Source organism: Pteropus vampyrus, unplaced genomic scaffold (assembly GCF_000151845.1).
Source record: "Pteropus vampyrus isolate Shadow unplaced genomic scaffold, Pvam_2.0 Scaffold217, whole genome shotgun sequence".
Lineage (NCBI taxonomy): Eukaryota > Metazoa > Chordata > Mammalia > Chiroptera > Pteropodidae > Pteropus > Pteropus vampyrus.
In genome coordinates, this window is record NW_011888998.1 from 1,041,214 (window position 1) to 1,052,294 (window position 11,081).

An 11,081-nucleotide genomic window follows, 5' to 3' on the forward strand; every position below is an offset into this window, starting at 1 on the left:
GTTCCATTATGATGGGCTTTCTATTCTGGGAAATGTGAAACCAGGCCCTGGTGCAAGGTCCACTGTGCCCCAAGATACCTTTGGCTTTGGGGCTGTTTTAGGAAGCTTTTGGTGTGTGTGTATGGGGAGTAGTAGTCTGTGGGACTTTGAGCAGTTTATCTCTGTACTGTTTCCCCTTCTGCAAAAATGGAGAAAACAAGGCCTCCCACACAGGCTATGAGGATTGAATGAGATGCAAATGTGAATTTAAATTGTTCCTGACATGTAGAACCCACAGTGAGAACTGATATCAGTATCTGGAAAGGCCAGTCCTGAAAGGATGGCAAGTATGCCAAATGTTAGGTAGCAGTAGTTCTCAAACTTGAGTTTAATGTGCATAGGAATCACCTGGGGTGCTTGTTTAAAATACTTATTCTCTGGTTCCACACCCAGAGGATTTTATTTTGAAGGTCTAGAATGGGGCAAATACTCTGTATTTTAACAAGCCCATCAGGGCAGGTGGTCTAGGGATTGTTTTGCCAAATCCAGTTGAGTGCTGGTTATGAGACATGCATGTGTGTGGCTATGGTTTGCCCTATTGGTTATGGCTGCAGTCGCCTCCCCAGATTGTTTGCTTTCACAGCCAGTAGCTGGTTTGAATTCAGGAAGTCATTTCATTGGCAAAGGAGAGTGGATGCTGGAGAAAGGAGGTGGATTTATGGCCCGTCAATAGGACCGAGGATGTTTTTCCTGCTAATGCCTGGCATGGCCCCCAGTTGCCTGCTGCCAGGTTACAGCTATTGGGCAATCATATACTTCCTGGCTTTCTTTTTCTTTCTCTTTCTGTAAAGTGTGAAACCTGGTGAGGCTCCAGGCTTGAGACTGCTGGGCCCAGACTTTGTCAGGGGCTTAGCTGGAAAATAGCTGCTCATGGCTCCTGCCTCTTGTTGTGGGGCACATTGGGTTGGGAGGACTAGGGGACCCAGAAACTGAGGAAACTGAGATGGGAGTTTAGAGTTCCCATCGGGCTCTTGACCTGGGTCACTGCATGTGTGTGTTCGTGCCAGCAGGAGAAAGAGAGAGAGAGAGATCACATTGATTCTGGAATGAGATAAACCAGCTTTCAGTTTTCAAACCTCAGTGGCTGTGGGCAGAGATTCCAGCTCTTGTTACATCAGAACAGAGAGAATTCAGAAGGCACTCCCTGGCCTCATGCCTTTTGTTGTATGCAGGGAGACAAGATCAGTAGGAATGGGACCCCTTCTGAACTTCCCTGATCCGTAGACCACCCTGTGCTTCTGCTAGAAACTCGCTCAGGGGTCTTCTTCCCCCTTGAAGAGCAGCTACCTGCTGTGCTCATGATTTCTCATTTCTGGAGTCCTCTTCCCCACCCCACCCTCATTCCTGCCTCTGGAGTCCTCCTGGAAGAGAGACTGACCTGGTGCCTTAGTGGGAGAGAAGGGCCTGGGAGCCATCCAAGACCTCCCTCAAAATGAACTGAGATTGTTGGTGGGGGCTAAATTCGGAGGAAGGCCTGCTGGGTGACTCCCATCCCAATTTTCTCTCCACTTTTCTAGCACATTTCCCATTCCCTGCCTGGCTAGATGAGATTATCAAAGGCCAGATGGGATTGTCTGGAGGGAAGGGCAGGTGGGCAGTGCTAATGGCTACTCCAGGAGGGCATCAAAGGAAAAACAAATATTTGCTCTGGATTTTCTAGTCTCCAAGTACATTCCTGGTATCCAAATGACATTTCCTCCTGTGACTCTTCCAGCTCCCTGACTACCCCTCCCCCTAAAGAGAAAAATACCTGCTGGGGCCTGGGAATGGTGGAGTCCACCAAGACCTTTGGGATGATCCACATGGAAGTCACCTTCAAGGGGTGCCATGAGGAACATGAAGGGGGCCCAAGAGGATTGTAATCTAGAGCAGGGGTGCTTCTGTCTCTTTTATGTATTAGATGGCTACATGGGATTTCAAACTGTTTGAAAATGACTGAGATGGTCCTATTCCTTCATTGATATATGGGGAAATGGAGGCCCAGGGAGGGGAAGTGACTTATTCTGTGGCTGATTAGTGGCACACCTGCAACAGAGGCCCCTGATTTGACCACCCCAGTCCTAGATGACCAATACTGAGTCTTGGTCTGGGAGCTGGCCTTGAGTCGAGCCCAGGCTTGTCCCAGTGCGTTGTCATTCCAACTCTGTTATAATGGGCTTGTTCAGAGGCTAGCTGCCTTTCCCAGAGCTCCAGGCAGTGCCGAGAGCGGAGGAGTCACTGAGAACCAACTCCCACCCCCGCACACACTGCCTCTGTTGAGGGATCCTGGGTGGCTGACCTATACTACATTCCTGGTTTTTACCTCGTCAGGAAGGCTGCTTAGCGCAGTCAGACTGCAAGCATTCAAATCTCGGCTCTATTGTTTACCAGCTGTGTGACCTCTCTGTATCTCAGTTTCCTCATCCATAAAGTGTGGATTATAATAATTCCTATTTTACGGTGTTCTCATAGGATTAAATAAGATAATATATGTAAAGTGCTGAGCATAGTAGCTGATACCCACAGTGTTGTTATCCCAGCAAGGCTGGCTTCGACCCTGTCCTGGAGTGGAGGTACCCATCCTGGGTCTGTCCTGCCCTGAGCAGAAAATGGGTTTGCTCAGCTTCCTTAAGCCTAACCACTTTGGTCTCTGCTTTGTTCAGAGTCCTAGTATCCCCTTCAGCCCCTGCTCCAGAGAAGGGTTCCTACTTAGCCAGCTGCCAAAGGCCTCTTCTTCATAATGCTGCCCTCCCAGCTCCTCCTGCACCTGCTTGCTCAGTAGCAGGGAAGGAGGCTCCAGCTGCAGGCAACACTTGTCCTTGGGCTCTGGCCAAACCACACAAGAGGGCTGGGCAGGGAAGCACCTTGCCCAGCAATCTGGCAGAGTGGGCAGGAGGGTGGCAAGAAGGGGTGGGCACAGCATGGGATTGAGGGGACTCACATTCCCCTTATTCCGGGAGCCCATTCCTCTCCCTGCCTGGTTCTCTGGAAGGCTTAGTGTGATGCTGAGCCCCCTACCCCACAGGCCCATCCCCACTCTGCCCAGCCCACGACAGCACAGCCCAACCTCTCCTTCATTATCTAAATGGGTCATCCTCCAGCTCCTTGTCCCGCCTCCCAAATGGCAGCTGCTCTGTGAAAGGCCAGAGAGGAGTCAAGGATTTTGGCTCCAACTCCTAGTGATAGCTATGACCAGAGATGCTCAGCTTGCACCTTCCTTCTGGAGACGTGGAACCAGAACTTTTAAATATTCCCTTTCTAAGATTTTTCTGCCATCTTCCGCTGAATTTAGATCGTTCCTGATCTGAGTTTGGGGGTGGGAGACAGTGTTTAACCAACTGAGTCCCAGTTCCCATCTCTCTGGCATGTTTGTATATCTGTAAGTGGGATGGGGGTGGCTGGTAGTACTGCAGAGACTGGCCCAAGGCAGGATGTGGGGAATTCCCTTCTCCAGGGGTGGGAGGCAAGGAGCTTGAGGGAGGGCAGGGCATCTGCAAGGATGCTTTGTGTTCTGAGATGGCATCTTCTCCAGGCAGCATTCCTCCATCTTGGATCCTGACTCTGCCTTGATATGTCAGGGAACCTTGGAAGAGTCAGTGGACCTTTATGGACTCCATGTTTGCCATTTGCAAAATAGGGTAGGGAATTAGCCCTGCTGCCTTTCCAACATGCATAGCAGCGGGGGTTAGAAATCACTGGGCCAGTATCAATAGGGATTTTGCTCAGGCCTGTTAACATAGATCTAGCATGCGGCCTCTGAACAAGCCCATTATAACAATCCTTGGCTACAGCCTTCCTGGTGTAATAGCAGGTGACCCATTTCTGAAGATGCTAGCATTGTGCCAACATTTGGAAGGGAGCTTAGAGATCCCGATGTGCAAATTTGTGAATGGTTCCTTTCTTTCTGGCTTTTGCTCAAACCTCTCTCTCTGCCTGGAGTGCCCCTCTTGCCCTTCTTTGGCTTGGCAAACCCCACACATCCTTCAAGATCTAAAACAAAGTTTTTTCCCACAGGTGGTTTTCCCTGCTGCTCTAGGCAAAAAAAGAAAAAAAAAAAAGCTCTCTCTGGTGCTTCTGGAGCCCCTCACAGGCAGGAACCTCAACTGTTGTGCTTGTCACACTAGACTGGATTTGATTTAATTGGCACTCCTGGACTGAGGGCCTTGGCATAGAGGCTGTCTTAACACCTAGCATAACACATAGTAGGTGTCCAGCGGATGTTTGGAGAATAAATGCCCTTTCGTTTTTCAGGTAAAGTTGTTAAAACCAGCCAGACCAGATAACCGGATCACTTAAGTGACTTGTCTTGAATTGCATCGCTCCATAGGGCCAAATGAGGATGAGCAGCCTGGGCTCTTGACTCTTACTCCACAGATCTGGTGTTCACATTTCACTGTCATACGTTGTTGTGCCTGGGTTCCCTGCCCTTTCTGAGTACAGTGTCCATATGTTATCTAATCTTGAGTACTTTGGGGAGTAAAAGGGGCACTATTAATTATACTGAGATGAACCAGGATTTTACTGGCATGTGGTCTTCCTACCTCTGGCTGGTTCCTCCTTGGCTCTAGTTAATATATTTTTATTATAGAGAATGGTTGCTCAATTATCTTGCACGTGAGAACAAAGGTCTCTCAAAATTAGTCCTTGTAACAGAAGTTGACTCTCCTCCCATGCCTGGGCACTGGTCCTATCAGTCAGGGATCAGCCCAGTGACTTACTTAATAAATATCTATTTGTGATTTGTGTTTACCAGCAAACAATTATTGAGCGCTTTCTGTGTGTGGAGCTCTGTCTGGGCCTGTTGCTACATCTAATTTACTTTGACAGGCCAGCCAGCAGGTAGCTAGGGGCCTATGCCATGGGGCTGGAATTGGCTGGGAAACAGTGGTCCAGCCCCACCAAGGTAGTGACACATCACTCTGTTTTGTCTGGTGGAGGCCCGATGCCATAACTTGTTTCCTTCCTAGGAAGTGCCAGCCAAGCTGTGCTGTCTTAGGACCTAATGTGGATAACTTAGGACCTAATGTGAAGGGTCCTTGACTCAGCTCCTGAGGCCAGAGCACAAGCTTGCAGGAGAATGGAGCTGTTCGTTCAGGATTAATAATTCTGATTTAGACTCATAGGCTTCCAAAGTTGAAAAAAATGGATCTTGGGGTTTGACTTGTTACCCTCTATCCATGCATGGTCTTCTTCTAGCACCGCTCAGACCCCCTTATTTTGGAGGCACCTCATTTCTTTTAGGCCTTGTCTTCTTGAGAGCTCTGCCTCCTAAGCCTAGGATGATTTCTCCCATCGTTGTATGTATTCGTGTATACACAATTACACATCCAAGATGTGCCTAGTTTTTGTATATGTGTGCATCTTAAGTTCTCAAATAGTTGTTTCATTAGATATGTGATTTATATGATTTTTGTGGCCCTTTATCTGAAGAGCTCATAGCACTTTATTGTCTGATTTTTAAAATGAAGAATTTTAGAGAGAGAAGAACTAGTTTATAAAATCTTCCCTTCACAGAGAGAAAAAGGGTCTGGAGAGAGGAGTGTGCAGGGACATTGCTGCAGGTTGAATCCTCAGAGACCAAGGAGAATTCCAGCCCCTTCCTCCCCATCCCACCCATGTCCAATCCTAAACCAGGGATTTTTCCGCTCAGCTCATGGGGATGGTTTGGAGAAGAAGGCGGGGGTGCATGAAGAAGGCACCTGCAGCTGCAGTGTGGGCCTCCTCAGTATCCTGGGGGGAGACCTCCATGGTGACGGTCCCTCCAGCTGCCATTGGCTTCCCTGCTCAGGTGGGGCAGAGAGCTGAGACTCCCCTCTTTCAGGGAGGCAGCTCTGGGGGAGGAGCAGGGCGGAGGGCACGCCCTCCCTGCCCGTTGCCAGGGTGACCGGGCCCTGGGCTCTGAGCAGCTCCTCTTACGGATTACGCTGTTCCGCTGTTCCGCATTCTTGTCTGCTGTGCCTGAGCGGGAAGCCATTGTCTGCCTCCAGAGCCCTGTGAAAGGGAGGATTAGAGGCCCCTCCCTTCCAGCAGTGGTTTCCTTTTTTCTGTTTCCTTCTGAACCTTGAGGAGAGGCCAGCACTCTTGGGAAATTGAATGAGGAGCTGTTTATCTCAGTCTGCGCCTTCAGATTTTTCATAACTTGCCCATCTCCCATGAAGAGGAAGTCTTGTACTTACCATTTGTGTCCTAGATAGAACTTGACAGGAACTGACCAGCCTTGTGACACCCCACCCCTGCCGAGCCCCTGATGCCCGCAGTGCAGCCTCGTGGCATTTGTATGGCTCATCTCACAGAATCAGAGCAGGAAAGCACCTCACACATCTTCACTGAGCCTGTTTCGTAGAAAAGAAAACCGAGGCTCTGAGGGGGGGTGGGACTCACCCTTGGGGACAATGACAGAGCCTGGAGGAGAACCAGGTCCTCTGACTCCCCAGGCAGTATCTTCTGCACACATCACACTCACATGCCACCTGCCCTGTTGTTATCCTCCCCTTTCTGTCACCAAGGTCCTGAGTGGGATGGAGCAGTTCGCTTAACTGACATCTTGGCAGCTCTTTCTTCATATCCTCTTGCCTCACTCTGCCCTTCCTGAACCCCACCGTGGGGGGGTTAATCCTTACGTGGTGTTTTCACCTTTACAGACAAGATAACAAAGCCCCGAGGACTCTGTAAATGTCTAGTTGTTTGTTTGTTTACTTGTTGCTGGGAGAGGGATGTTCCTTACCTAGACTGAAGAGACTGGTGGTTATTTTTGGCAATTTTTTTTTTGAGGTAAAATATATGTAACAGAAAATTCACTGCTTTCACCATTTCAAGTGTACAGTTCAGTGACGTTAAGTATATTCACAATGTTGTGTTGCCATCCCCACTCTGCATTTCTAAAATCTTTTCATCACCCCAGACAGAAACTCTATGCGCATTAAACAGTACCTCCCCACCCTGCCACCCTCACCTCTACCTCTCCCCTCCTCTGGTAACCTCTTACTTCTGCCTTATGCATTTTCCTATTCTAGTTACCTTGTATAGTTAGACTTGTACACATTTGTCCTTGTGTGTCTGGCTTATTTCACTTAGTATAATGTTTTCAAGGTTCATCCATATCTGTACCAGTTAGTGACAGTATAACTTTGAGCAGATCATTTAACCTCTCTGGGTACCAGTTTCCTCACCTGTAGATAGGGATGATGATACCTTCTGTGTCCACCTCCCAGGACAGTTGTGAGTGCCAGTTTATTTACTAATGCAATAAACACTTATTCGGTGCTTGCTGTGTGCCAGGCACTATGCTTGGCGTCAGGGATCAAATGGTGAGCAAATCCTTGTGCTCATGGTATAGTATGGGAAATTTACTTCGTAAATCATAAAGCGTCGGCCTTCCGAATGCAGGTTGTTACCTTCCTTGTTCACCTGTAGCCCTTATTCCTTCATGCTGACATGCGCTACACCTACCCCAGCTGAGAACCTGCTCTAGAGAAGATGCTCTCCAGCCTCTCTTCGACCTTCCTGGTGAAGGATGAAGTGGTTTCTCTGGGTGCATCCTGCAGCTTTTGCAGAGTCAGGACTTTGAGAGTATCCTCAGGCACACCTATACCTGCCAGACCTTCCTGCTCACTCTCCTGCATTCTCTGTTCCCAGGTGGCCATCAAGTCGATCCGGAAAGACAAAATCAAAGATGAACAAGATCTGATGCACATTCGACGAGAGATTGAGATCATGTCATCACTCAACCACCCCCATATAATTGCCATCCATGAAGGTACAGAGGCGGGCCATTTGAAGCTCAGAGTGTGTATGTGCGTATGTGCGTGCGTGCGTGCGTGCGTGCGTGTGTGTGTGTGTGTGTGTGTGTGTGTGTGTAGAGGCAGTCAGAACAGATGATACAAAGAAATGATACACAGGCTTTCAAGTTGGGCAAAAGCTGGATTTGAAACCCAGGAACTAATTCAACTTAGTGTCTGGGTGGGATAACCCTACCTATGTCACAGGGTAGTTGTAAAGATCAAATTAAATGTCACCGAGTACTCAGCTCATGGGAGGAACTCAACAGATTGTAGGCTATTTTGTTGTCATTGTTAGGCTTTCCATACTTGAACATAACCTCTCCACCCCAGTGAGACCCTCAGCAATATGAGAAGGCTGAAACATACATAGACCTGCACCTGTCTCAGGCACGTGGGTGCTATTCTTTATATGTCCCAAGAGCCAGGCCTCCTGGAGTCTGCCTTGTACTCTGTCTGAATCATTCCTGCCATGGGGCTGACTCCCACCTCTCCTCATCTCTCTCAGCCTCTTCTTGCTCTGACATCAGTGCTGGCTCTCCACTCCAGCTGCCCTGTTCCCTGTGACCCAGACAACAGGATGAGTGAGAGAGGGTGACGAGGGAAAGAGGGGGAGCACCGTCCCACGCACACCTGTCTGCTTGCAGCCCTTACATAATTTTCTGTTAGATGGAAACAAGGGACAGCGGCAGCAGGAGGAAGGAAAGGGAGCCTGTGGCTTTGCCCTCTATCTGAATATTCCCGGTGAAGAGTAGGAGAGGAGTCTTCTCTCCTATTCGTAGGAAGACTAAGGGCAGAGCCACTGACATAGCCTCACGGCCTGAGCCTGTCCCTCAAGGAGCCCAGGCAAGCGGCTGAGAAAGTTAATTGTATCTCTGTGCATTTCCCCCAGGGAAGAGTGGACAGATGACAGAGTATCGGTGGTTGGCGGGGGCAGTATATGAATGAGTGAGTGAATTCTACCCCACACGTATATCTCCAGCCAGGCCCAGCAACTTAGTTTTGAAACTCAAGATGTGACTTCTCCTTCAAGTTTAGCAGACATAGGACCGTCACAGTTACTCTGTGTCTGGCAGGGCTCCCCCAGTTCCGTTCCCATCCTGTCACAGCCTTCAGGAGATATGGACTGGGAAGGTGGGGAAACTGACCTCTAACCTAGCTTCTGTCCAGAATGTGCTGGCTCTTGACCCCCAATTTCGTGGCACAAAGGCTGCAAAGATATGGAGAACCACAGGGGTGGAGGCTCAGCTTGGCAACCCCCAGGAGGCTAAGCCACCATGTATCAGGGCCACTCACTCACTGTCCCCTAGGGAAAAAGCTCAGTCCTCCTGGCCATGTATCCAACTGCCTGGGACTTGGGACTCTTACTGGGAGAAGCTGCCTTGCTCAGCTCCTTCTCACAGGCTAGCCTCTGGGACTGGCTGAGCAAGCCAAACTCCTAGGACTCGTTTGACACAAAGATGTGATGTCAGGGGCATACGTGTTCTGACACATACTCAGCCGAAGGGCCAGTTTAGTGAACCAGTCATTCCCTACCTTTTTAGAGGGCTGGAGCCAGGACAAGGCCCGAGGTGTCAAGAGGGCCCCTCCTACACATGTTGATGAGCCAGCTAGGGCAGGCTGACTGCCAGGAGCCCACCCAGTCAATTAATTATCAAATATTTATTGATTGCTTCTGTAGACAAGGCCCTGGCAGTTGTCTGGGCAAGAAGTCGAAGATATTGGAAGAGATGAATATCTCTGCTCTCTATGGTACTTTATAGTTTACAAACCACTTGATACTTTTATCCCTCTTCTGATCTTCAAGGCAGGCATTTTATGGGCATTATTAGTCAAGTATAAATATGAGGACGCTGATAATAAACATAACAGAAGGTGCCATTTATTGAGTGCTTGTTCAGCCAGTCCCAGAGTTCTCACTGACTTTGTCTAGTTTTCACTCCAGCCCTAAGAGTTTGCCATTATTATCCCACCCCTCAAATGAGGTAACTGAGGAATGCTGGTTGAATAACTTACCAGGGTCACCCAGCTAATAAGTGATGGGGCCAGAATTCAAACCCAAACCTGCATTCTTCCTGATGGATCTAGAAGAGATTTGCCCAAGGTTACGAGGCAAAAAAGCACCAAATTCTGAACCAGAGAGCCTACCTTTCATTCTCATCCAGTGATGTCACTGCCTTCCTGGGCATTTGCAGGGTAGTTTTAAGAATCCTCCAAAGCCTGAACTTCCAAAGAAAGGGAGGGTGAGCCAGTTCCCTGGGTCTTAACTCATTGCTCCTGGAAGGTTTGAGAGCTTCAAAGGCCCTTCTCCTGCCCTTACTCGCCACTCTCCTGCCCCATTAGCAGACATTCCTTGAGGGAGGTTCTGCCTGGTCTGGGTCCAGGGAGCAACCAGTGGACCCCGGTTGGGGAGCAATGTACTCTGGTGGGGCCTGATGTCCTGCCTTGCTGTGCCCCAGTGTTTGAGAATAGCAGCAAGATCGTGATCGTCATGGAGTACGCCAGCCGGGGCGACCTGTACGACTACATCAGTGAGCGGCAGCGGCTCAGCGAGCGTGACGCCCGCCATTTCTTCCGGCAGATCGTCTCTGCCGTGCACTACTGCCACCAGGTGAGCCGCTACCCGCCCAGCCCTGTCCTCAGGGCGGTCCCTGGGCTCCCGGGCTGGTTCGAGCCAGAGAGATTCCATGACTCGTCTGGGATAGCACAGGGAGACAAAGCAGAGGCAAGACTCGATTCTGGACTCTCAGCCTAGGGAATGTGGTGTCTGGCTTTGAGTCCCTTGGCCCAGGGTGGAAGGGCCTGTGATTTCTTATACTTTGTACCAATAAAGATGGACATTCCCAGCCTACCTGTGCTCCCCCAACCCGGTCCCCTTTGTGTTTACCTCCCTTTCCGGACTAGGCCCTCATGCCCTTTCCTCCCTGGTGACCTTCCTCTGACCTTCCTCCCTCCCTCTTTCAGAATGGGGTTGTCCACCGGGACCTCAAGCTGGAGAACATCCTCCTAGATGCCAGTGGGAATATTAAGGTGAGCCCCACTTTTCATTTCCAGCCGCTCTCCCACTTCTCCCCAGCCTTTCTGCACCGTCCCTAGCCAAGTCTCTCTAAGCCCGTAAGGGGTTCCAGAGGATTCAAGCAAATCCCAGACTTACGTGTTGGTTCCTATCTCATTGTATGTATGGAAAACTGAGACCTCAAGATAAGGGGTGACTTGCACAAGGTCCCATGGCTAGCTAGAGGCTGAGCCTGGGCTAGAACCAAGGTCTTTTGACTCCTCCACCAG

General features: G+C 49.7%; 1 protein-coding gene across 2 annotated transcripts in view; it reads left to right on the plus strand.

Moving 5' to 3' along the window:
* The first annotated feature begins 6,832 nt into the window (after positions 1-6,832).
* NUAK2 (NUAK family kinase 2) overlaps positions 6,833-11,081 on the plus strand; it is a 10,065-nt gene continuing 5,816 nt past the window's right edge. The window contains exons 1-3 of one of the 2 annotated variants that reach the window (XM_011372994.2): positions 6,839-7,774; positions 10,256-10,407; positions 10,761-10,826. In XM_011372994.2, the coding sequence (XP_011371296.1) occupies positions 7,495-7,774; positions 10,256-10,407; positions 10,761-10,826 (498 nt within the window). In that variant the 5' untranslated portion in view covers positions 6,839-7,494. Of the gene's footprint in view, positions 7,775-10,255; positions 10,408-10,760; positions 10,827-11,081 lie in introns of both variants that reach the window. The other variant, XM_023538276.1, reaches the window with a different exon arrangement.